The sequence below is a fragment of the Anomaloglossus baeobatrachus genome, chromosome 4, assembly GCF_048569485.1.
Source record: "Anomaloglossus baeobatrachus isolate aAnoBae1 chromosome 4, aAnoBae1.hap1, whole genome shotgun sequence".
Taxonomy (NCBI): Eukaryota; Metazoa; Chordata; class Amphibia; order Anura; family Aromobatidae; genus Anomaloglossus; species Anomaloglossus baeobatrachus.
In genome coordinates this window covers 621,243,123-621,270,456 of record NC_134356.1, presented here as the reverse complement: position 1 = coordinate 621,270,456, position 27,334 = coordinate 621,243,123, and the positions used below count along the sequence as shown (strand labels likewise).

The window sequence follows — 27,334 nt, the reverse complement described above, 5'->3', positions numbered from 1 at the left end:
CAGGAGGTTCCGGATGGAATCCCTACGCTCCGTCATAGCCTCAATGTCTCAGGGAGATTTTCTAGCATCAATAGACATCAAAGATGCGTATCTCCACGTGCCGATTGCACCAGAGCATCAGCGTTTCCTACGTTTCGTCATACACGACGAGCACCTACAGTTCGTAGCGTTACCCTTCGGTCTGGCAACAGCCCCCCGGGTCTTCACCAAAGTCATGGCAGCAGTAGTAGCTGTTCTGCACTCGCAGGGTCACTCGGTCATCCCGTATCTAGACGACCTGCTTATAAAGGCATCCTCTCAAGAAGCATGCCAACACAGTCTGAAGGTGGCGCTAGACACTCTCCAGACTTTCGGGTGGATTATCAACTTTCCAAAGTCTCATCTAACCCCGACCCAATCTCTGACTTATCTTGGCATGGAGTTTCATACTCTATCAGCGATAGTGAGGCTTCCACTGGACAAGCAGTGCTCGCTACGGACTGGAGTGCAATCTCTCCTTCAGAGCCAGTCGCACTCACTGAGGCGCCTCATGCATTTCCTAGGAAAGATGGTAGCAGCAATGGAGGCAGTCCCGTTCGCGCAGTTTCATCTGCGCCCTCTCCAATGGGACATTCTGCGCCAATGGGATGGGAAATCGACGTCCCTCGACAGGACTGTCTCCCTCTCTCAGACTGCCAAGGACTCTCTACGTTGGTGGCTTCTCCCCAACTCATTGTCACAGGGAAAGTCGTTCCTTCCCCCGTCCTGGGCAGTGGTCACGACAGATGCGAGCCTATCAGGGTGGGGAGCGGTGTTTCTCCACCACAGGGCTCAGGGGACGTGGACTCAGGAAGAGTCCACCTTGCAGATCAATGTTCTGGAAATCAGAGCAATCTATCTTGCCCTGCGAGCCTTCCAACAATGGCTGGAAGGCAAGCAGATTCGGATTCAGTCGGACAATTCCACGGCGGTGGCGTACATCAACCACCAAGGGGGAACACGCAGTCGCCAAGCTTTTCAAGAAGTCCAGCGGATTTTGACGTGGGTGGAAAGCAGAGCGTCCACCATATCTGCAGTTCACATCCCAGGCGTGGAAAACTGGGAAGCGGACTTTCTCAGTCGCCAGGGCATGGACGCAGGAGAATGGTCCCTTCACCCGGACGTGTTTCAACAGATCTGTTGCCGCTGGGGGTCGCCGGACGTCGATCTGATGGCGTCACGACACAACAACAAGGTCCCAGTTTTCATGGCACGGTCTCACGATCACCGAGCGCTGGCGGCAGACGCCTTGGTTCAGGATTGGTCGCAATTCCGACTCCCCTATGTGTTCCCACCTCTAGCATTGTTACCCAGAGTTCTCCGGAAAATCAAGTCCGACTGCCAGCGAGCCATACTCGTCGCTCCAAATTGGCCAAGAAGGTCGTGGTACCCGGATCTGTGGCATCTCACGGTAGGCCAACCGTGGGCACTACCAGACCGTCCAGATCTGCTGTCTCAAGGGCCGTTTTTCCATCTGAATTCTGCGGCCCTGAACCTGACTGTGTGGCCATTGAGTCCTGGATCCTAGCGGCCTCAGGTTTATCTCAGGGAGTTGTTGCCACAATGAGACAGGCTAGAAAACCATCCTCAGCTAAGATCTATCACAGGACGTGGAAGATATTCTTAGCGTGGTGCTTGGCTCAAGGGTTTTCTCCCTGGCCATTTGCATTGCCAATTTTTCTTTCCTTCCTGCAGTCTGGGTTGGAAAAAGGTTTGTCCCTTAGCTCGCTTAAGGGTCAAGTCTCCGCGTTATCCGTATTCTTTCAGAAGCGCTTGGCACAGCTTTCTAAAGTACGCACGTTTCTCCAAGGAGTTTGTCATATCGTTCCTCCTTACAGACGGCCATTGGAACCCTGGGATCTGAACAAGGTTCTCCTTGCTCTTCAAAAGCCGCCTTTCGAGCCCTTGAAAGAGGTTCCCCTTTCTCGGCTTTCACAAAAGGTAGTTTTTCTTGTAGCGGTCACATCTCTTCGAAGAGTGTCCGAGCTGGCGGCGTTATCTTGCAAATCTCCCTTCCTGGTGTTTCACCAAGACAAGGTAGTACTGCGTCCAATTCCAGAGTTTTCTCCCAAGGTGGTTTCTTCCTTTCATCTCAATCAGGATATCACTTTGCCATCTTTGTGTCCGCATCCAGTTCACCAATTTGAAAAGGGTTTACATCTGTTGGACCTGGTGAGAGCACTCAGGATTTACATTTCTCGCACGGCGCCTCTACGCCGTTCGGATGCGCTCTTTGTCCTAGTCGCTGGTCAGCATAAGGGATCGCAAGCTTCCAAATCCACCCTGGCGCGGTGGATCAAGGAACCAATTCTTCACACATACCGTTCTGCTGGGCTTCAGATTCCATCTGGACTGAAGGCCCATTCTACCAGAGCCGTTGGTGCGTCCTGGGCGTTGAGGCATCAGGCTACGGCTCAGCAAGTGTGCCAGGCGGCTACCTGGTCGAGTCTGCACACGTTTACCAAACACTATCAAGTGCATACCTACGCTTCGGCAGACGCCAGCCTAGGTAGACGGGTCCTTCAGGCGGCGGTGGCCCACCTGTAGGAAGAGGCTGTATGACAGCCCGTTCATGTGGTATCTTTTTACCCACCCAGGGACTGCTTTTGGACGTCCCACTGTCTGGGTCTCCCAATTAGGAGCGAAAAAGAAGAAGGGAATTTTGTTTACTTACCGTAAATTCCTTTTCTTCTAGCTCCAATTGGGAGACCCAGCACCCGCCCTATCTGTTTTTAGGGTTTCGTTTTTTCGGGTGCACATGTTGTTCACGTTGTTTCTTAAGTTCTCCGATCTAGTTATCGGATTGAATTTGTTTTTGAAACTGTTATTGGCTTTCCTCCTTCTTGCTTTGGTACTAAAACTGAGGAATCCGTACTCCTACGGGAGGGTGTATAGCCAGAAGGGGAGGGGCCTTACACTTTTAAGTGTAGTTCTTTGTGCGGCCTCCAGAGGCAGTAGCTATACACCCACTGTCTGGGTCTCCCAATTGGAGCTAGAAGAAAAGGAATTTACGGTAAGTAAACAAAATTCCCTTCTTTTGTGTTCTAAAGTTGTATTCCAATAAATATATTTTATGTTCTATCCAAATATCTTGATTATTGTATCATAAAAATTATTAAATGTCTGATGTTCACATACACATATTCATGTACTACAATAAATTTTTCACCTAACTATAAGCAATATATGTAGGAGTCGGAGTCGGAGCCGGAGTCGGAGCCGGAGTCGGAGTCGGTGCAAGAGAATTTGAGGAGTCGGAGTCGGAGTCGAAGGTTTGGCTTACCGACTCCACAGCCCTGGTTTGCTCGGTGATCACGCTTCAAAAGTTTGGCAATTTCAAGACTGCTGCATCCCTCTGCAAAAGCTGAAAAATAAGGAGCGCTGATAGTGTAATACCAACAGATCAGTGAGGTAGATCAGGAAAAATACACTCGCCTGAAATGGTTGTGATAGTCACAACCACTGATAGAGCATAGGAGGATGGCGTCTGCTGCAGCCCCACGTGGATGTGCATACAAATCAGAGTGAAAAGGGGGTTAATGCCGCGCATCAGCCAAAATGAAGATGTAGCACGTTGATGTTATAAACGTATTCTTTTATTCCATCGGTCTACGCGTTTCGAGGATATACCTCTTCTTCAGGAGTGCATCAACATAGTAACTTACTACGTAGACCGATGGAATAAAAGAATACGTTTATAACATCAACGTGCTACATCTTCATTTTGGCTGATGCGCGGCATTAACCCCCTTTTCACTCTGATTTGTATGCACATCCCTCTGCAAGACCTCTCACAATTTTGGACTTTTCAGAGCCCGTCCTATCTCACTTTTGACCCATTTTGCCAAAGGAATGGAAGTTGCCTAATAATTAAGCGCACCTTATATAGGGTGTTGATGTCATTACACCGCACCCCTCCTCATTACAGAGATGCACATCACCTGATTTACTTAATTGGTAGTTGGCTCTCAAGCCTATACAGCTTGGAGTAGGACAACATGTATATAAAGCATCATGTGATCAAAATACTCATTTGCCTAATAATTCTGCACACAGTGTATATTTGCGGTCACGTACCGACTAGATTCTCATCCACTTATCAGTATTTTAGTGGAAGAGAGTCTAGTCGCTGCGTCCCTGAACTTCCCTTCTAATTCTTTATTTACCATGATTGCAACAATGATGCCCTATATCCTCTGTGACCACTGCAGCCAATCGCTGGCCTCAGTGATCTTGTTCCATATGCCTCTTTAGGCTAGAGATAGGCTGCAGTGGTCTTGTGATGTACCTCTGAAAACAAGTACCAGTGGAAAGATGGCGGCAGAGCGGCTGTAGTTAGTAATGCCTGTTTTATTAATAGTAATGAGCATACACATATTAGGCGTCCCCAACATCCTAGTCACATGCCATAGTTCTGTCACTTATGGCTAAAAATTAAATAATAACCATGGCTTAGGCTGAGTTCACAAGTCCTGTAATAATCCATTAGAACGGATCCAGCAAAAATCTATTGGCAAAAAAGTTCTGCAGACACAACTTTGTTGTCCGTTTTTAAAAAACTGTTGTCTGCTGGATCCGTTTTTTTTTTTTACATTGAAGTCTATGGAAAACGGATCCGTTAATTAGTTCTTAGCGGGGACAATTCCCCAGACTGTCATGTGTGTCCATATTTGTGCATATTTTGCAGTGTTTCAGAGCAAAGCATAACTGCTGCAAAAAATGCAGGTAGTGTTTGATTAATTCTGAGCCGTGGTCCGGACAACATGAATCCATTGTTCTTTACTCACCGTTCCCCGGTCCGTGTGTGAGTCTCCGCCACTGATGTGTATCTGCAGCGCTGATGTAACATTGACAGCACTGCAGACACTGAATGAGCTCAGCAGGCAGATGGCACGAGTGCTCAGACCAACTGAGCTCAGTAAGGAGATGGCACCAGCGGCTCGGACCAACCGAGGTCAGCAGGCAGATGGCACCAGCCGATCGGACCAACCGAGGTCAGCAGGCAGATGGCACCAGCCGATCGGACCAACCGAGGTCAGCAGGCAGATGGCACCAGCCGCTCGGACCAACGGAGGTCAGCAGGCAGATGGCACCAGCCGCTCGGACCAACCGAGGTCAGCAGGCAGATGGCACCAGCCGCTCTGACCAACCGAGGTCAGCAGGCAGATGGCACGAGCCGCTCTGACCAACCGAGGTCAGCAGGCAGATGGCACGAGCCGCTCGGACCAACCGAGGTCAGCAGGCAGATGGCACGAGCCGCTCGGACCAACCGAGGTCAGCAGGCAGATGGCACCAGCCGCTCGGACCAACCGAGGTCAGCAGGCAGATGGCACCAGCCGCTCGGACCAACCGAGGTCAGCAGGCAGATGGCACCAGCCGCTCGGACCAACCGAGGTCAGCAGGCAGATGGCACCAGCCGCTCAGTAAGGAGATGGCTCAAGTTGCTCGGACCAACCGAGCTCACTAATTGGCTGCAGCGCTGTCAACCATGATGGTCTACAGGAGGCTCAGTGTTAGACCTGGGGAGAGGGAGGAAACCATAGTCTGTTCTTTTTGCAGAAACTGCAGCCGGGAGGCAGGGAAAACTTTGTTAAGGTGACCAAACACATTAGAGTAACATCAGCCAAACCGGTGTATTACATGGTCAGCATGATGACTTCTTTTTGTTCTCAGGGCAAATGTAGCATTTCCCCTCTCCCCATTGTAATCCGATGTTCAGATATGAGACATTGATAAGATTTAACATCCCGATGTACAGACTGGTTGTAACATTCTTATTTTCCCTTTTATAAGGAGGCAGTTACAGGAGTGGCTAGCCTCCAAGGGGAAGTCCTACAAGAGGCCGCCCATGGCGTTGCCACCAAAGAGGCCACCCACAGCGAAAAAGCAAAACCCATGTAACCGTTCTCTGTGGGATGGTATCGAGGAAGAGGAGGAGCTGCTGGCTCTGTCAACCAAAATCGGCCAAACACTTAGCGAGTGTCTTCAACTCATTGAGAAGGTAAACGATCTCCACCAGGCCTTGTCTATGGGAATCCTGCCTACAACATCTCGTCAAAAAATAATGGGACCATTTGCTCTGTTACTGTGTTCTGATAATATTCTGGTAATATCTCCGCGCTCTTTACAGGGCATACCATGAATCTGTGTATCTCCTATATTCACTGATGCTGCTTTATTTGAAGGGATTTCCAGGAGACGATATTCGCGCAGCACTGGACAAGGTCCCTGAAGGAAAGAAGTTTGCAAAATACTGGGTGTGCGAGGCCAGGCTGCTGGAAAGGGAAGGCGTCTATGATGTCATTGACGTCTACAAACAGGGGGTGCAGTTTGGGGCCACGGTAAGTTCCAGCCACTATTGGACATTACACAGCGGTAAATCGCTTTGTTTAATCTAAACCCATTAGGACCATTTTTTTTTGTCTGCATTTTTGTTTTTTTTCCCCTCTCTAACAAGAACCCTAACTTTTTTTTTTTTTTTCCATCTTTCGGTCGAATTAACCAGCCCTGTATGAGGTACAGGGCTGTGTGATGCGGGCTTCAGAAACATGGCGCCGGAGATAAGCGCTGTGCGCAGAGGCCCACTCCGGCGCCGTGTTTCTGAAGATTAGATATTTACATACAGCCAGAGGGAGGGAGGGAGGAACAGGCAGCGCGGGGGGGCGGGGAACACGTGCATAACCCGCCCGGACATTAACAGAGAGGTGCACACGTCAATCAAAAAGTGCACGAAATTTCAAACTTTATAAAAGATGAATTTCACTGCCTAAACACCCGAGCTGCACCCTGATGGTATGTACACACTGTGCATGATAGTGCCAGTACTGCACTGGCTGCAGCTTATACACGAAAATCCTGATGATTGGTTCCCTTTAATGCCAGCAACTCACTTCAGTGTGTACATGGGGCCATGCACCCCAGTTACCTGCTGATGTCAGGTGTCATCTAATCCAAAATGAATATTCACTGTTCCCCATACGCAAGATTATGAGGGTTAGGAGCAGTGGATATTCATTCTCTTTAATAGCAGCCACCACTTTTCACTCCAGTCGCCGTTTTCCTGCAGCAGCGACCCTGCTCCTGCGTCCTGTGACCTGCTCCACCGCTGCCACGCCCACACAGCGAGCCAGGCGCATCCAGCCTAGAAGATGCACCCCATACATTCCTCCCAAATTTGGGGGGAGGAGGGGGATTGTCTTAAAGAAAATATGGTACTTGTGAACAAGAACACCATTTCAATTGCGGGGAAGAGGTGAAAAAGAAAAAAATGCAATTCACAATTGCTTTTGGGGTTCATCTGTTACTGACATAGCACATCATTGCCAGTATACGTTCAGTAACAACTTAGTAAAGTACACAGCAGCACTTGTTTTAGTGGAAAGATCTCGTTCTTTCACTTGTGAGAGCGGCTGCATAGGTTTGTGGATTCCACCCTGCATGCTGGAATCCCACAACCCAGAATCGGGGGGCATTAGGGCACTTATGAACTTTTTTAACACTAACATATTTACTATAATCCCCAATCTAGGGCTACCCACTCTCTCATTAAAGGGAATCTGTCACTACTTTGACCTTTCTAACTTATTAATATGGGCATACAGGTAATGGGATGCTGACCATAGTCTTACCTTTCTGCCTCATAGCACATGCCTTCTTGTTGAAAAATCATCTTTCATATCTTTATGCTATTTGAGTTCTTCCAGGCTATGGGGTGTTTGTTGCACGGAAGATAGCCTGCCTCCACACTTTATTAATGTTGTTTTTGCCGCCTACCTGTGACGTGTAGTTTCTGATCTGAAATACCGCCCCTGCTCTGTAAATGTCCTGACGTTAGCCTGTATTGTTCCACCCTCCAAAGGAAGTAGGGATAGCACTTTTCCACAGGGCGCCGGGGATCACTGGACGGAAAGTAGCAGTGACTCCCTGGTGCCTGCGCAGAACAGTTAATGAAGCCAATGCCCTTCGGAGGGCGGAACAATATAGGCTAACATCGGGACATTTACTGCACAGGCGCAGGATTTCAAGCTGTGACGCTAATAGGCGGCGAAAACTATGCTAATGAAGTGTGAAGGCAGGGTTAGGCTATGTGCGCACAGTGCGTTTTTCGCGCGTTTTTCGGGTGCGTTTTTGGCCTCAAAACTGCATGACTTTGCTTCCCCAGCAAAGTCTGAGTTTTCATTTTTGCTGTCCGCACACAACTTTTTTTTTTTAAGCTGCGTTTTTGAGCTTGAAAAAAAAAATGGAGATGTCAATTCTTTCCTGCGTTTTTCTGCGTTTTCCCCCCATGCAATGCATTGGAAAAACGCAGAGATCAAAACGCAGCCAAAAACGCACCAAATCGCGGTAAAAACGCATGCGTTTTTTGACGCGTTTTTTTTCGACGCGGGTGCGTTTTTGTGCGTTTTTAGTGGCCAAAACCGCACAAAAACGCAGCGTCAAAAAAACACACTGTGCGCACATAGCCTTATCTTCCGGGCAGCAAACTCCCCATAGCCTGGAATAACTCATTAGCATAAAGCAATAAAAGATGATATTTCAACTACATACAGGTAAGACTATTGTCAGTATCCTACTACCTGTATGCCCAAATTAACAGTTTAAGAAGGTCAAAGTTGTGACAGATTCCCTTTAAATAAAAATGGGCCGACCAAGAAAACATGTGATATGTCAAAAGTTTTAATCACTGAAGTTCCAGGTCCTAAAACCCCAACCTATGGCTAAAATGAAATGAGACCACCAAGCACTTCTCTCCTTGAGCGGATGAGGTTAGATGAAGATTGGCTTCTATGCTTTCTATGAAGCCATCCTTAGCTTTTACGACTTTCTGATACTCGGCTGAGCGTTTCTGCCCCTTTATTTGGGCCATTAGTGAGGATCTCAGCAGGTGGACCTGCATAGATTTAAAACATTCGTCAAAACTTATTTTTAAGTGCAGTTCCTCTTTTGAAGGCACCTTAAATTCCAAATTAGCTAAGAGCTAAGTGCCATCGAAGACATTGAGGTCTTGTATAGGCCTCACTCCTCTTACTGAACTATGTGGTTTTTGGGTTTTTTACTATAGGAGTTTTCTTATCTCATAAAGTGATGGTAGATCAGTAAGAGATGACATTGCTTTATGATCGGATGTGGTCTCCTAAGATTGGAGGGGCCATGTTCTGCTATAGACCCTTCCAATTCGTACCTCCGCCATGAGTGGAGCTTCGGACTAGGTCCATCCCCTTGGAGGAACGGGGAAGTAGTGCTAGATCGGCTCTGCATTACCTTTTATTCGTAGATGTGGAGTCGCACAGTTATATAGCGATGGTGTACAAGCCTAGGTGCACTAATATATATTAACTCTCTATTTCACAGCCAATTGATGAGCTGCGAGATGCTGTGTTTGACATCATGAAGAACATGAACAAGAAGACGAAAGGTGATTGATGTTCCTATATTGTTATTGTCCTACACTGAGGTGGGGGGATACCTATATAATGCTCTTGACTTGTGTTCCTTAGTGGTCACATTTGGACCTTTACCAGCTGAGGAGGAGAATGAAAACTATGAGCACATCCCATTATCTCCATATATACACTGTACAGAAGAGGCAAAGACCCCCTGCACAGGAACAGGTGTATGTGACCAAGGCTCTGCCGTGAAGCTCCAGGTTGCAATTTTTTCCAGGTAATGCCCATTCATCACACTGAGGACCACAGAAGAAGTGGGAGCAGGGTCAGAAAAGGCAAAACTTCCCTATATCTGACTCACTATAGCAGCTAAAGACTGCTGAAAGTCGGCCATTGAGTAGATGTGACCTGATATTGTGAGTCCCATATATCCTTGGCCGGTTTACAGACCGGATATTGCTTCACCAATGTCTCTTCAGTTCCAGCTAATCATTGTACAGTTCTGCCCATATCTACCGTGTTTCCTCGAAAATAGGACAGTCTTATAATTTCTTCAGCGCTCTATTGGGAGACCCAGACGATTGGGGTATAGCTACTGCCCTCCGGAGGCCACACAAAGCACTACACTAAAAAGTGCAAGGCCCCTCCCCTTCTGGCTATACCCCCCCGTGGTATCACGGGTTCTCCAGTTTTCAAGCTTTGTGCGAAGGAGGTCAGACATCCACGCATAGCTCCACAGATTTGAGTCAGCAGTAGCTGCTGACTATTTCGGATGGAAGAAAAGAGGGCCCATATAGGGCCCCCAGCATGCTCCCTTCTCACCCGTGGATGGTGTTGTAAGGTTGAGGTACCTATTGCTGGTACAGAGGCTGGAGCCCCACATGCTGTTTTCCTTCCACATCCCCTTGTAGGGCTCTGTGGAAGTGGGATCCTGCCGGCCTCTAAGCTCTGACGCCGGGCTCCATCCACAGACCCAGTTGCACCTGATGGATATGGAGCAGGAGTACATTCAGGGACATGGCCCTGCATCATACAGGTACTCTGTGTCCCCGGCAGGCACAGACACACTCCGGGCTGGCTGGGTGTTGTAGTGCGCCGGGGACCGTAACGATTGAGTTGGTGTTCCTGCAGTTTACTGGGGGACTTTTGTGTTGTGGGAACGCAGCGCCGACCCCCACTGGACCGGCGGCGCTGCTGTGACTTGTAGTGCGCCGGGGACACGCCGACCGCGCTTTTACGGCGGCGGCGTTTATAAATCCAGTCCCCGGCTTTTGCGGCCTAGCTCCGCTTCGTTCCCGCCCCCACCCTGTCAATCAGGGTAGGGGAGAGACGCTGTTTCGCAGCAGCGACGAGGGCTGGAGCCTGATTTACATGCTCCAGCCCTCTCACTAGGCACAGAGGGAAGCAGGCTTCCCGCTCTTAGTCAGGAACGCCCAGGGCCCGCCCCCCCTCCTCTCCCAGGACGCCGGCAGCCATTACATGCAGTCTGGCTGGAGGAAGGACGCAAGGCTCTGGGAGACCTGGACTAGGGGGCTTTTGGAGACCACACACCCGCTCTTAAGCGGGCGGTAAGCGGCATTTCAGCTGGCCCCTCTAGTGCCTCAGTGTGTATTGGTGTACTGTGTCACCAGATATATATATTTATTTATTTCTTGCACTGTGAGGTCGCTTCCTGGCTGGATACCCCAGATCGCTCTGAGGAGGCAGCAACATGTCATCCACAAAACGCAAGGCTGCCAAGGCTAGGGCTGTGTACACTGCGTGTGCTGCATGTGGGGCTGCTCTACCAGCAGGTTCCAAAGACCCCCATTGTGTGCAATGCTCCGATCCGGTGCTGCTTCGCCAGCCGGAGTCCGGAGGGGTAGTGACCCAGGCTGAGACGCTTGTAAGTCCTGCCCCGGTGTCAGGGACAGACTTTGCAGTTTTTGCTGACGGAATGTCTGTGACTATGGCAAAAATCCTTGAAACTTTGCAATCCATGACTGGGGCTCAGTCTATGGACACGGCGAGGTCTCTGTCCTCTAATCCCCCTCAGTTGGAATTAATCCAGACTGCAAGGGGGTCCCCGGCTTCCCAGGCTGAGTATTATGACTCAGATGATAGCCCCAGCCACCCTAAGCGAGCTCGCTGGGACAGACCCTCAACGTCATCACACTGCTCAGGGTCTCAGCGCAATCAGTCGCCCTGTGATGCGTCTGACGAGAGTGATCAGGAGTCTTATCCTGGAACCCCTCTCAATCTGGATACCCCGGATGGGGACGCCATGGTAAACGAGCTTATCTCAGCCATCAATAGACTGTTGGATATTTCTCCCCCAGCTCCTTCAGCAGAAGAGGCAGCTGCAGAGCAGGAGAAGTTTCGTTTCCTCTATCCCAAGCGTAAATTGAGTGCTTTCTTGGATCACTCTGACTTCAGAGAGTCAATCCAGAAACACGACGCTCATCCAGAAAGGCGTTTCTCTAAACGTTCTAAGGATACACGTTTTCCTTTCCCCCCTGATGTGGTCAAGCGCTGGACCCAGTGTCCAAAAGTAGACCCCCCGATTTCCAAACTTGCAGCTAGATCCATAGTTGCAGTGGAGGATGGCGCTTCACTTAAGGATGCCAATGACAGACAGATGGACCTTTGGTTAAAATCTGTCTATGAAGCTATCGGCGCGTCGTTTGCTCCAGCATTCGCAGCCGTATGGGCACTCCAAGCTATTTCAGCTGGTTTAGCAAAAGTGGATGCTATCATACATCCAGCGGTGCCGCAAGTGGCGTCCCTTACCTCGCAGATGTCTGCGTTTGCGTCTTACGCTATTAATGCGGTCCTAGAATCTACCAGCCGCACCTCAATGGCGTCCGCCAATTCGGTAGTTTTGCGCAGAGCCTTGTGGTTAAAGGACTGGAAAGCAGATGCTGGTTCCAAAAAATGTTTAACCAGCTTGCCTTTATCTAGAGATAGACTGTTTGGCGAGCCATTGGCTGACATCATTAAACAGTCCAAGGGTAAAGACTCTTCCTTACCCCAGCCCAGATCAAGCAAACCTCAGCAGAAAAAATGGCAGCAGAGGTTTCAGTCCTTTCGAGGTTCGGGCAAGACACAATTCTCCTCGTCCAAAGGGACTCAGAGGACGCAAAGAGTCTCAGATTCCTGGCGGGCTCACGCACGCCCCAAGAAAGCAAATGGAGGAACCGCTTCTAAAGCGGCTACCTCATGACTTTCAGCCCCCCCCCCCCCCCGCATCTCCGGTCGGGGGCAGGCTCTCCCGCTTTTCCGACATTTGGATGTCACAGGTCAAAGACCGGTGGGTGACAAACATTTTGTCTCGCGGGTACAGAATCGAGTTCAGTTCTCGTCCTCCAGCTCGGTTCTTCAGAACCTCCCCACATCCAGACCGAGCAGATGCCCTGCTGAAGGCGGTGGACTCCCTAAGAGCGGAAGGAGTAGTGATCCCTGTCCCTCCTCAGGAACAGGGTCGAGGGTTTTACTCCAATCTCTTTGTGGTTCCAAAAAAGGACGGCTCATTCCGTCCTGTTCTGGACCTAAAACTGCTCAACAAACATGTGCACGCCAGGCGGTTCCGGATGGAAACCCTACGATCTGTCATTGCCTCAATGTCTCGAGGAGACTTCCTTGCCTCAATAGACATCAAAGATGCTTATCTCCACGTGCCAATTGCTACAGAACATCAACGTTTTCTACGTTTTGTGATAGGAGACGACCATCTTCAGTTCGTAGCTCTGCCATTCGGTCTGGCGACAGCCCCACGGGTCTTCACCAAGGTCATGGCGGCAGTGGTAGCAGTCTTGCACTCTCAGGGACACTCGGTGATCCCTTACCTAGACGATCTACTGGTCAAGGCACCCTCTCAAGAGGCATGCCAACTCAGCCTGAATGCTACGCTGGAGACTCTACAGTCTTTCGGATGGATCATCAACTTTCCAAAGTCGATCCTGTCACCGACCCAATCACTCACGTATCTTGGCATGGAGTTCCATACTCTAGCAGCGATAGTGAAGCTTCCGCTGAACAAACAGCGATCACTTCAAACAGGGGTGCAATCTCTCCTTCAGGGTCAGTCGCACCCCTTGCGGCGCCTCATGCACTTCCTAGGGAAGATGGTGGCAGCCATGGAAGCAGTTCCCTTTGCGCAGTTTCATTTGCGCCCACTTCAATGGGACATTCTCCGCCAATGGGACGGAAAGTCAACGTCACTAGACAGGAAAGTCTCCCTCTCCCAGACGGCCAAGGACTCTCTACAATGGTGGCTCCTGCCCACCTCATTGTCTCAGGGAAGATCCTTCCTGCCCCCGTCCTGGGCAGTGGTCACGACAGATGCGAGTCTGTCAGGGTGGGGAGCAGTTTTTCTCCACCACAGGGCTCAGGGAACGTGGACTCCGCAGGAGTCCACCCTTCAGATCAATGTTCTGGAAATCAGGGCAGTGTATCTTGCCCTACTAGCCTTCCAACAGTGGCTGGAAGGAAAGCAGATCCGAATCCAGTCGGACAACTCCACAGCGGTGGCATACATCAACCACCAAGGAGGGACGCGCAGTCGGCAAGCCTTCCAAGAAGTCCGGCGCATTCTAATGTGGGTGGAAGACACAGCATCCACCATATCCGCGGTTCACATCCCAGGCGTCGAAAACTGGGAAGCAGACTTCCTCAGTCGCCAGGGCATGGACGCAGGGGAATGGTCCCTTCACCCGGACGCGTTTCAGGAAATCTGTCGCCGCTGGGGAGTGCCGGACGTCGACCTAATGGCGTCCCGGCACAACAACAAGGTCCCGGCATTTATGGCGAGGTCGCGCGATCAAAGAGCTCTGGCGGCAGACGCCTTAGTACAAGATTGGTCGCAGTTCCGGCTCCCATACGTATTCCCGCCTCTGGCACTCTTGCCCAGAGTCTTACGCAAGATCAGATCCGATTGCAGCCGCGTCATACTCGTCGCCCCAGACTGGCCGAGGAGATCGTGGTATCCGGATCTGTGGCATCTCACGGTCGGCCGACCGTGGTCACTTCCAGACCGACCAGACTTACTGTCCCAAGGGCCGTTTTTCCATCAGAATTCTGCGGCCCTGAACCTGACTGTGTGGCCATTGAGTCCTGGATCCTAGCGTCTGCAGGATTATCCCAAGGAGTTGTAGCCACAATGAGACAGGCTAGAAAGTCGACTTCTGCTAAGATCTACCACAGAACGTGGAAGATTTTCTTATCCTGGTGTTCCGCTCAGGGAGTGTCTCCCTGGCCATTTGCATTGGCCACTTTTCTTTCTTTCCTGCAATCGGGGTTAGAAAAGGGCTTGTCGCTCAGCTCCCTTAAAGGGCAAGTCTCGGCACTATCCGTGTTTTTTCAGAAGCGTCTAGCACGTCTTCCTAAGGTGCGCACGTTCCTGCAGGGGGTCTGTCATATTGTGCCCCCGTACAGGCGGCCGTTAGATCCATGGGATCTGAACAGGGTACTAGTTGCTCTCCAGAAGCCGCCTTTCGAGCCTCTGAAGGAAGTTTCCTTTTCTCGCCTGTCACAGAAAGTGGCGTTTCTTGTTGCGATCACATCGCTTCGGCGAGTGTCGGAGCTGGCAGCTCTGTCATCCAAGGCTCCCTTCCTGGTGTTCCACCAGGACAAGGTAGTGCTGCGCCCCATTCCGGAGTTTCTCCCTAAGGTCGTATCCTCGTTTCATCTTAATCAGGATATATCCTTGCCTTCCTTTTGTCCTCATCCGGTTCACCGGTATGAAAAGGACTTACGTTTGCTAGATCTGGTGAGAGCACTCAGAATCTACATTTCCCGCACGGCGCCCATGCGCCGTTCCGATGCACTTTTTGTCCTTGTCGCTGGTCCGCGCAAGGGGTTGCAGGCTTCTAAAGCCACCCTGGCTCGATGGATCAAAGAACCAATTCTAGAGGCCTACCGTTCTGCGGGGCTTCCGGTTCCTTCAGGGCTAAAAGCCCACTCAACCAGAGCCGTGGGTGCGTCCTGGGCATTACGACACCAGGCTTCGGCTCAACAAGTGTGCCAGGCAGCTACCTGGTCGAGTCTGCACACTTTCACCAAGCATTATCAGGTGCATACCTATGCTTCGGCGGATGCCAGCTTAGGTAGAAGAGTCCTGCAGGCGGCAGTGACACCCCCGTAGGGGAGGGCTGTTTTGCAGCTCTAACATGAGGTATTTCTTTACCCACCCAGGGACAGCTTTTGGACGTCCCAATCGTCTGGGTCTCCCAATAGAGCGCTGAAGAAGAAGGGAATTTTGTTACTTACCGTAAATTCCTTTTCTTCTAGCTCTTATTGGGAGACCCAGCACCCGCCCTGTTGTCCTTCGGGATTTTTTTGTTGTTTGCGGGTACACATGTTGTTCATGTTGAACGGTTTTTTCAGTTCTCCGACGTTATTCGGAGTTAATTTGTTTAAACCAGTTATTGGCTTCCTCCTTCTTGCTTTGGCACTAAAACTGGAGAACCCGTGATACCACGGGGGGGTATAGCCAGAAGGGGAGGGGCCTTGCACTTTTTAGTGTAGTGCTTTGTGTGGCCTCCGGAGGGCAGTAGCTATACCCCAATCGTCTGGGTCTCCCAATAAGAGCTAGAAGAAAAGGAATTTACGGTAAGTAACAAAATTCCCTTCATTTTTGCCCTGAAAAATGGGCTAGGGCTTATTTTTGAGGTAGGGTTTATTCTAGAGGAAACACAGGTTGGGGTTACGTTCCAGCGCAGGTCTTCCAGTTCGTGACCTAGTGAGCATGATTACGGGGTCTTCTGTCTTCTTTCTTCTCTTTTGGGGGTGTCCACTGTCTATAATAAAGTGTTCTTAAGTATTCTTTACAACTTTTTTTGCTGCATGGACACATCATTATTGAACCATGACTAAGGCTTACTTTCAGGGTAGGGCTTATGTTTATGCATTACTCCGAAAAGCAGGGCTGTGGAGTCGGTAAGCCAAACCTTCGACTCCGACTCCTCAATTTCTCTTCCACCGACTCCGACTCCTACATATATTGCTTCTAGTTAGGTGAAAAATTTATTGTAGTACATGAACATGTGTATGTGAACATCAGACAATTAATTATTTCTTCGGCGCTCCATTGGGAGACCCAGACGATTGGGTGTATAGCACTGCCTCCGGAGGCCACACAAAGCAATTACACTAAAAAGTGTAAGGCCCCTCCCCTTCTGGCTATACACCCCCAGTGGGATCACTGGCTCACCAGTTTTCTGCTTTGTGCGAAGGAGGTCAGACATCCACGCATAGCTCCACTGTTTAGTCAGCAGTAGCTGCTGACTATATCGGATGGAAGAAAAGAGGGCCCATATGGGGCCCCCAGCATGCTCCCTTTTTACCCCACTTGTGGTTTGTAAGGTTGAGGTACCCATTGCGGGTACGGAGGCTGGAGCCCACATGCTGTTTTCCTTCCCCATCCCCCTGGGGGGCTCTGAGGAAGTGGGATCTTACCGGCCACCAAGCCCTGAGGCCGGGCTCCATCCACAGACCCATAGAACCTGCTGGATGTGGAGCGGGAGTGCCGTTCAGGGACAAGGCCCTGCAACTTTCAGGTACTCTGTGTCCCCGTATGGCAGGCCACGCACACCCCAGGCTTGCTGGGTGTGCTAGTGCGCCGGGGACTGTAGAGCTGTGCGCTGGGCTTATAGTCCCCGCAGATTACTGGGGGACTTTATGTGTGTGGATCGCCGCGCCGACCGCCCCTGGAGCGGCGGCGCAGCTGCGACTTGTAGTGCGCCGGGGACGCGCCGACCGCGCTTTTACGGCGGCGGCGCTTCTAACTTTAGTCCCCGGTTTTTCTGCGGCCTAGCTCCGCTTCGTTAACGCCCCCCACCCTGTCAATCAGGGTAGGGGAGAGACGTTGTTCAATCGGCAGCGCCGAGGGCTGGAGCACGATTTACATGCTCCAGCCCTCTCACTGAGCACAGTAGGACACAGGCTTCGCGCTTTTTCTCTGTGCACGCCCTAGGCCCGCCCCCAGGCTTGCAGCTCCCCAGGACGCCGGCAGCCATTATACACATGCAGTCTGGCTGGAGAACGGACGCAGGCTCTGAGGGACCCAGGCTAGGGGTTTCTGGCGACCACACACCCGCGCTAAGCGGGCGGTAAGCAGCACATACGTGCGGCCCCACTAGTGCCACAGTGTTATATTTGTGTACTGCACTGTAAGGTCGCTTCTTGGCTGTACACCCTATATTGCTTTGAGGAGACAACAGCATGTCATCCGCAAAACGCAAGGGTGCCAAGGCACGGGCTGTATACACTGCTTGTACAGCATGTGGGGCTAATCTACCAGCAGGCTCCAACGACTCTCATTGTGTGCAATGTTCAGTCCCAGTGGCACTTCGTCAGCCAGAGCCTATTGTGGTGGTAGCCCAGGCAGAGACGCCTGTGAACCCTACCCCGGTGACGGGGACAGAATTTGCAGTCTTTGCTGATAAAATGTCTGTGACTATGACAAAAATCCTGGAGACCTTGCAGTCCAGGCCAGTTGCTCAGACCATGGACACCGCTGTGTCTATGTTCCCCGGCCCCCCTCAGCTGGAATTAATCCGTAATTCAAGGGGGTCCCAGGCATCACAGGCTGAGGGCTCTGACTCCGATGACAGTCCCAGTCCGCCTAAGCAAGCTCGCTGGGAGAGACCCTCCACGTCATCACGCGGATCAGGGTCTCAGCGAGAAGGGTCTCTATATGATGGCTCAGAGGTGGGTGATCAGGAGTCTTGTCCTGACGCCGCACTCAATTTGGATACGCCAGATGGTGACGCCATGGTAAATGACCTTATAGCGGCCATCAATAGGCTGTTGGATATTTCTCCCCCAGCCCCTTCTGCAGAGGAGGCAGCTGCACAGCAGGAGAAATTCCATTTCCTGTATCCCAAGCGTAAATTGAGTACTTTTCTGGACCACTCTGACTTCAGAGAATCCATCCAGAAACACAATACTTATCCGGACAAGCGTTTTTCTAAACGCCTTAAGGATACACGTTATCCTTTCTTCAGCGCTCTATTGGGAGACCCAGACGATTGGGGGTATAGCTACTGCCCTCTGGAGGCCACACAAAGCACTACATTAAAAGTGCAAGGCCCCTCCCCCTCTGGCTATACCCCCCCCGTGGTATCACGGGTTCTCCAGTTTTAGCTTTGTGTGCGAAGGAGGTCAGACATTCCATGCATAGCTCCACAGATTTTAGTCAGCAGTAGCTGCTGACTATTTCGGATGGAAGAAAAGAGGACACATATAGTGTCCCCAGCATGCTCCCTTCTCACCCCTGGATGGTGTTGTAAGGTTGAGGTACCTATTGCTGGTACAGGGCTGGAGCCCCACATGCTGTTTTCCTTCCACATCCCCTTGTAGGGCTCTGTGGAAGTGGGATCCTGCCGGCCTCTCAGCTCTGATGCCGGGCTCCATCCACAGACCCATTAGAACCTGATGGAGACGGAGCAGGAGTACGATCAGGGACAGGCCCTGCATCATACAGGTACTCTGTGTCCCCGGCAGGCACAGACACACTCCGGGCTGGCTGGGTGTTGTAGTGCGCTGGGGACCGCAACGTGGAGTTGGTGTCCCTACAGATTACTGGGGGATTGTTTGTGTTTGGGAACGCAGCGCCGACCCCCTCTGGACCGGGCGGCGCTGCTGTGACTTGTGGTGCGCCGGGGATCCGCCGTCCGCGCTTTTACGGCGGCGGCGGTTATAAATTTAGTCCCCGGCTTTTTGGGCCTAGGACGCCGGCAGCTCCGTTTCGTTCCCGCCCCCACCCTGTCATTCAGGGTAGGGGAGAGACGCTGTTCGCTAGCAGCGACGAGGGCTGGAGCCTGTTTTACATGCTCCAGCCCTCACACTATGCACAGAGGGAAGCAGGCTTCCCGCTCTTGGCCAGGAACGCCCAGGGCCCGCCCCCCTTCCTCTCTCGAGACGCCGGCAGCCATTACATGCATGCCTGGCTGGAGGAAGGACGCAAGGCTCTGGGAGACCTGGACTAGGGGCTATCTGGCGACCACACACCCGCTTTTTAAGCGGGCGGTAAGCGATTTTTCTGTGCTGGTCCCTCTAGTGCCTCACTGTGTGTCAGTGTACTGGGTACATATATATAGATATTGTATTTCTTGCACTGTGAGGTGCGCTTCTGGCTGCATATCCCAGATCGCTCTGTGGAAGCAGCAACATGTCATCCTCAAAACGCAAGGCGGCCAAGGCAAAAAGGGCTGTGTATACTGCGTGTGCTGCATGTGGGGCTAATCTACCAGTAGGCTCCGATGACCCCCATTGTGTGCAATGCTCCGACCCGGTGCTGCTTCGCCAGCCGGAGTCAGGAGAGGTAGTGACCCAGGCTGAGACGCTTGTAAGTTCTGCCCCGGTGACAGGGACGGACTTTGCAGTTTTTGCAGATAATATGTCTGTATCTATGGCAAAAATCCTTGAAACCTTGCAATCTATGCATGGGGCTCAGTCTCTGGGCACGGAGAGGCCTCTGTCCTCAGGTCCCCCTTACTTGGAATGTATCCAGCCCACAGGGGGGTCCCCGGCTTCACAGGCCGAGGATTATGACTCAGATGATGGCCCCAGCCACCCTAAGCGAGCTCGCTGGGAAAGACCCTCGACGTCTTCACACTGCTCAGGGTCTCAGCGCAATCAGTCTCCCTGTGATGTGTCGGATGAGAGTGATCAGGAATCCACTCCTGGAACCCCTCTCAACCTGGATACCCCGGATGGGGATGCCATGGTAAACGACCTTATCTCAGCCATCAATAGGCTGTTGGATATTTCTCCCCCAGCCCCTTCAGCAGAAGAGGCGGCTACGGAGCAGGAAAAGTTTCGTTTCCTTTATCCCAAGCGTAAATTGAGTGCTTTGTTAGATCACTCTGACTTCAGAGAATCAATCCAGAAGCACGACGCTCACCCAGAAAGGCGTTTCTCTAAACGATCTAAAGATACGCGTTTCCCTTTCCCCCCTGAGGTGGTCAAGCGCTGGACACAGTGTCCAAAGGTAGACCCCCCGATTTCCAAACTTGCAGCTAGATCCATAGTTGCAGTGGAGGATGGCGCTTCACTTAAAGATGCCAATGACAGACAGATGGACCTTTGGTTAAAATCTGTCTATGAAGCTATCGGCGCGTCGTTTGCTCCGGCATTCGCAGCCGTATGGGCACTCCAGGCTATTTCAGCTGGCTTAGCAAAAGTGGATGCTATCATGCATCCAGCAGTGCCGCAAGTGGCGCACCTTACCACGCAGATGTCGGCGTTTGCGTCTTACGCTATCAATGCGGTCCTAGAATCTACCAGTCGCACCTCAATGGCGTCCGCCAATTCGGTAGTTTTGCGCAGAGCCTTGTGGTTAAAGGACTGGAAAGCAGATGCTGGTTCCAAAAAATGTTTAACCAGTTTGCCTTTGTCTAGAGATAGACTGTTTGGCGAGCCATTGGCTGACATCATTAAGCAGTCCAAGGGTAAAGACTCCTCTTTACCACAACCCAGAACATCCAAACCTCAGCAGAAAAAGTGGCAGCAGAGGTTTCAGTCCTTTCGAGGTTCGGGCAAGATACCGTTTACCTCGTCCAAAGGGACTCAGAGGACGCAAAGAAACTCAGATTCGTGGCGGACTCACACACGCCCCAAGAAAGCAAATGGAGGTACCGCTTCCAAAGCGGCTACCTCATGATTTCCAGCCCCCCCCCTCCGCATCGCCGGTCGGGGGCAGGCTCTCCCGCTTTTCCGGCATTTGGATGTCACAGGTCAAAGACCGGTGGGTGACGGACATTTTGTCTCGCGGGTACAGAATCGAGTTCAATTCTCGTCCTCCAGCTCGGTTCTACAGAACCTCCCCACGTCCAGACCGAGCAGATGCTCTGCTGCAGGCGGTGGGCTCCCTAAGAGCGGAAGGAGTGATTATCCCAGTCCCTCCTCAGGAACAAGGGTAAGGATTTTACTCCAATCTCTTTGTGGTTCCAAAAAAGGACGGCTCGTTCCGTCCTGTTCTGGACCTAAAACGGCTCAACAAACATGTGCACGCCAGGAGGTTCCGGATGGAAACCCTCCGCTCTGTCATTGCCTCAATGTCCAGAGGAGACTTCCTTGCCTCAATAGACATCAAAGATGCTTATCTCCACGTGCCAATTGCTACAGAACATCAACGTTTTCTACGTTTTGTGATAGGAGACGACCATTTTCAGTTCGTAGCTCTTCCATTTGGTCTGGCGACAGCCCCACGGGTCTTCACCAAGGTCATGGCGGCGGTGGTAGCAGTTTTGCACTCTCAGGGACACTCGGTGATCCCTTACCTAGACGACTTATTGGTCAAAGCTCCCTCTCAGGAGGCATGTCAGCACAGCCTGAATGCTACGCTGGAGACTCTACAGTCTTTCGGATGGATCATCAACTTTCCAAAGTCGATCCTATCACCGACTCAGTCACTAACGTATCTTGGCATGGAGTTTCATACTCTAGCAGCGATAGTGAAGCTTCCGCTGGACAAGCAGCGGTCACTACAGACAGGGGTGCAATCTCTTCTGCAGGACCAGTTGCATCCCTTGCGGCGCCTCATGCATTTCCTAGGGAAGATGGTGGCAGCCATGGAAGCAGTTCCCTTTGCGCAGTTTCATCTGCGCCCACTTCAATGGGACATTCTCCGCCAATGGGACGGGAAGTCAACGTCCCTGGACAGGAAAGTCTCGCTTTCCCAGACGGCCAAAGACTCTCTACAATGGTGGCTCCTTCCCACCTCATTGTCTCAGGGAAGATCCTTCCTGCCCCCATCCTGGGCAGTAGTCACGACAGATGCGAGTCTGTCAGGGTGGGGAGCAGTATTTCTCCACCACAGGGCTCAGGGGACGTGGACTCCGCAGGAGTCCACCCTTCAGATCAATGTTCTGGAGATCAGAGCAGTGTATCTTGCTCTACTGGCCTTCCAACAGTGGCTGGAAGGAAAGCAGATCCGAATCCAATCGGACAACTCCACAGCGGTGGCATACATCAACCACCAAGGAGGGACGCGCAGTCGGCAAGCCTTCCAAGAAGTCCGGCGCATTCTAATGTGGGTGGAGGACAGAGCATCCACCATATCCGCGGTTCACATTCCAGGCGTAGAAAACTGGGAAGCAGACTTCCTCAGTCGCCAGGGCATGGACGCAGGGGAATGGTCCCTTCACCCGGACGTGTTTCAGGAAATCTGTCGCCGCTGGGGAGTGCCGGACGTCGATCTAATGGCGTCTCGGCACAACAACAAGGTCCCGGCATTCATGGCGAGGTCGCGCGATCAAAGAGCTCTGGCGGCAGACGCCTTGGTTCAAGATTGGTCGCAGTTTCAGCTCCCATACGTGTTTCCGCCTCTGGCGCTCTTGCCCAGAGTGCTACGCAAGATCAGATCCGAGTGCAGCCGCGTCATACTCGTCGCTCCAGACTGGCCGAGGAGGTCGTGGTATCCGGATCTGTGGCATCTCACGATCGGTCGACCGTGGTCACTGCCAGACCGACCAGACTTACTGTCCCAAGGGCCGTTTTTCCATCAGAATTCTGCGGCCCTGAACCTGACTGTGTGGCCATTGAGTCCTGGATCCTAGCATCTGCTGGATTATCTCAGGAAGTCGTTGCCACAATGAGACAAGCTAGAAAGTCGAATTCGGCTAAGATCTACCACAGAACGTGGAAGATTTTCTTGTCCTGGTGCTCTGCTCAGGGAGTGTCTCCCTGGCCATTTGCATTGCCCAAGTTTCTTTCCTTTCTGCAATCGGGGTTAGAAAAGGGCTTGTCGCTCAGCTCCCTTAAAAGGCAAGTTTCGGCACTATCCGTGTTTTTTCAGAAGCGTCTAGCACGTCTTCCTAAGGTGCGCACGTTCCTGCAGGGGGTCTGTCATATTGTGCCCCCGTACAAGCGACCGTTAGATCCATGGGATCTGAACAGGGTACTAGTTGCTCTCCAGAAGCCGCCCTTCGAGCCTCTGAAGGAAGTTTCCTTTTCTCGGCTGTCGCAGAAAGTGGCGTTTCTTGTTGCGATCACATCGCTTCGGCGAGTGTCTGAGCTGGCAGCTCTGTCATCTAAGGCTCCCTTCCTGGTGTTCCACCAGGACAAGGTTGTGCTGCGCCCCATTCCGGAGTTTCTTCCTAAGGTCGTATCCTCTTTTCATCTTAATCAGGATATTTCCTTGCCTTCTTTTTGCCCTCATCCGGTTCACCGGTATGAAAAGGCCTTACGTTTGCTAGATCTGGTGAGAGCACTCAGAATCTACATTTCCCGCACGGCGCCCATACGCCGTGCCGATGCACTTTTCGTCCTTGTCGCTGGTCCGCGCAAGGGGTTGCAGGCTTCTAAAGCCACCCTGGCTCGATGGATCAAAGAACCAATTCTAGAGGCCTACCGTTCTGCGGGGCTTCCGGTTCCTTCAGGGCTAAAAGCCCACTCCACCAGAGCCGTGGGTGCGTCCTGGGCATTACGCCACCAGGCTTCGGCTCAACAGGTGTGCCAGGCAGCTACCTGGTCCAGTCTGCACACTTTCACCAAGCATTATCAGGTGCATACCTATGCTTCGGCGGATGCCAGCTTAGGTAGAAGAGTCCTGCAGGCGGCAGTGACACCCCCGTAGGGGAGGGCTGTTTTGCAGCTCTAACATGAGGTATTTATTTACCCACCCAGGGACAGCTTTTGGACGTCCCAATCGTCTGGGTCTCCCAATAGAGCGCTGAAGAAGAAGGGAATTTTGTTACTTACCGTAAATTCCTTTTCTTCTAGCTCTTATTGGGAGACCCAGCACCCGCCCTGTTGTCCTTCGGGATGTTTTTTTGTTGTTTGCGGGTACACATGTTGTTCATGTTGAACGGTTTTTCAGTTCTCCGATGTTATTCGGAGTTAATTTGTTTAAACCAGTTATTGGCTTCCTCCTTCTTGCTTTGGCACTAAAACTGGAGAACCCGTGATACCACGGGGGGGGTATAGCCAGAGGGGGAGGGGCCTTGCACTTTTAATGTAGTGCTTTGTGTGGCCTCCAGAGGGCAGTAGCTATACCCCCAATCGTCTGGGTCTCCCAATAAGAGCTAGAAGAAAAGGAATTTACGGTAAGTAACAAAATTCCCTTCTTTCCCCCTGACGTGGTCAAACGCTGGACCCAGTGTCCAAAAGTGGACCCTCCAATATCCAGGCTTGCAGCTAGATCCATAGTTGCAGTGGAGGATGGGGCTTCACTTAAAGATGCCAATGACAGACAGATGGACCTTTGGTTGAAATCTGTCTATGAAGCTATCGGCGCGTCGTTTGCTCCAGCATTCGCGGCCGTGTGGGCGCTCCAAGCTATTTCAGCTGGTCTGGCACAGGTGGACTCTCTCATACGTCCAGCAGTGCCGCAAGTGGCGTCCCTAACTACGCAAATGTCTGCGTTTGCGACCTACGCTATCAATGCGGTACTGGACTCTACGAGCCGTACCTCAATGGCATCCGCCAACTCTGTAGTTTTGCGCAGAGCCTTGTGGTTAAAGGAATGGAAAGCAGATTCTGCTTCTAAAAAATGTTTAACCAGCTTGCCATTATCTGGAGACAGACTGTTTGGTGAGCAATTGGCGGAAATCATTAAACAGTCCAAAGGTAAGGACTCCTCCTTACCCCAGCCCAGATCAAGCAAACCTCCACAGAGGAAGTGGCAGTCAAAGTTTCGGTCCTTTCGAGGCTCGGGCAAGCCCCAATTCTCCTCGTCCAAAGGGACTCAGAAAGAGCAAAGGAGCTCTGATTCCTGGCGGGCTCACTCACGCCCCAAGAAAGCAACCGGAGGTACCGCTTCCAAGGCGGCTGCCTCATGACTTTCGGCCGCCTCCCTCCGCATCCTCGGTCGGTGGCAGGCTCTCCCGCTTTTGCGACATTTGGCTGCCACAGGTCAAAGACCGGTGGGTAACAGACATTTTGTCTCACGGGTACAGGATAGAGTTCAGTTCTCGTCCTCCGCCTCGGTTCTTCAGAACTTCCCCACATCCCGACCGAGCAGATGCCCTTCTGCAGGCGGTGAATTCTCTAAGAGCAGAAGGAGTGGTGGTCCCTGTTCCTCTTCAGGAACGAGGTCAAGGTTTTTACTCCAATCTCTTTGTGGTGCCAAAAAAGGACGGCTCATTCCGTCCTGTTCTGGACCTAAAACTGCTCAACAAGCATGTGAACGCCAGGCGGTTCCGGATGGAATCCCTCCGCTCAGTCATTGCCTCAATGTCTCAAGGAGATTTCCTAGCATCAATAGACATCAAGGATGCTTATCTCCACGTGCCGATTGCTACAGAGCACCAACGCTTTCTCCGCTTCGTGATAGGAGACGACCATCTTCAGTTCGTAGCTCTGCCATTTGGTCTGGCGACAGCCCCACGGGTGTTCACCAAGATCATGGCGGCAGTGGTAGCAGTCTTGCACTCTCAGGGACACTCTGTGATCCCTTACTTGGACGATCTACTGGTCAAGGCACCCTCTCAAGAGGCATGCCAACTCAGCTTGACTGTTGCACTGGAGACTCTCCAGACGTTCGGGTGGATCATCAACTTCTCAAAGTCAAATCTGTCACCGACCCAATCACTAACGTATCTTGGCATGGAGTTTCATACTCTCTCAGCGATAGTGAAGCTTCCGCTGGACAAGCAGCGGTCTCTACAGACTGGGGTGCAGGCTCTCCTTCAAAGTTAGTCGCACTCCTTAAGACGCCTCATGCACTTCCTCGGGAAGATGGTGGCGGCAATGGAGGCGGTTCCGTTTGCGCAGTTTCATCTGCGCCCACTTCAATGGGACATTCTCCGCCAATGGGACGGGAAGTCAAAATCCCTGGACAGGAAAGTCTCCCTTTCCCAGACGGCCAAGGACTCTCTGCAGTGGTGGCTTCTTCCCACCTCATTATCACAGGGAAGATCCTTCCTACCACCGTCTTGGGCGGTGGTCACGACAGACGCGAGTCTGTCAGGGTGGGGAGCAGTTTTTCTCCACCACAGGGCTCAGGGTACGTGGACTCAGCAGGAGTCCACCCTTCAGATCAATGTTCTGGAAATCAGAGCAGTGTATCTTGCCCTACTAGCCTTCCAGCAGTGGCTGGAAGGGAGGCAGATCCGAATTCAGTCGGACAACTCCACAGCGGTGGCATACATCAACCACCAAGGGGGGACACGCAGTCGGCAAGCCTTCCAGGAAGTCCGGCGGATTCTGATGTGGGTGGAAGCCACGGCCTCCACCATATCCGCAGTTCACATCCCCGGCGTAGAAAACTGGGAAGCAGACTTCCTCAGTCGCCAGGGCATGGACGCAGGGGAATGGTCCCTTCACCCAGACGTGTTTCAGGAAATCTGTCGCCGATGGGGAAGGCCGGACGTCGACCTCATGGCGTCCCGGCACAACAACAAGGTCCCAACCTTCATGGCACGGTCTCGCGATCAAAGAGCGCTGGCGGCAGACGCCCTAGTGCAAGATTGGTCGCAGTTCCGGCTCCCTTATGTGTTTCCACCTCTGGCACTCTTGCCCAGAGTGCTACGCAAGATCAGATCCGATTGCAGCCGCGTCATACTCGTCGCCCCAGACTGGCCGAGGAGGGCGTGGTATCCGGATCTGTGGCAGCTCACGGTCGGCCAACCGTGGGCACTACCAGACCGACCAGACTTACTGTCCCAAGGGCCGTTTTTCCATCGGAATTCTGCGGCCCTGAACCTGACTGTGTGGCCATTGAGTCCTGGATCCTAGCGTCTTCAGGATTATCCCAAGGGGTCGTTGCCACCATGAGACAGGCTAGGAAGCCCACGTCCGCTAAGATCTACCACAGAACGTGGAGGATATTCTTATCCTGGTGCTCTGCTCAGGGAGTGTCTCCCTGGCCATTTGCATTGCCTACCTTTCTTTCTTTCCTGCAATCTGGGTTAGAAAAAGGTTTGTCGCTCGGCTCCCTTAAAGGTCAGGTCTCGGCGCTATCCGTCTTTTTTCAGAGGCGTTTGGCACGCCTTCCTAAGGTGCGC

The 27,334-nt window shown here is 51.9% G+C and overlaps 1 protein-coding gene across 1 annotated transcript in view; it reads left to right on the top strand.

Annotated features, from left to right (window-relative positions):
• The window catches only part of CKAP2L (cytoskeleton associated protein 2 like), an 81,328-nt gene that overhangs the window by 36,439 nt on the left and 17,555 nt on the right, over positions 1-27,334 (top strand). The window contains exons 5-8 of the mRNA XM_075342963.1: positions 5,812-6,019; positions 6,204-6,359; positions 9,370-9,433; positions 9,516-9,681. Coding sequence (XP_075199078.1) covers positions 5,812-6,019; positions 6,204-6,359; positions 9,370-9,433; positions 9,516-9,681 — 594 coding nt within the window. The remainder of the gene's footprint in view (positions 1-5,811; positions 6,020-6,203; positions 6,360-9,369; positions 9,434-9,515; positions 9,682-27,334) is intronic.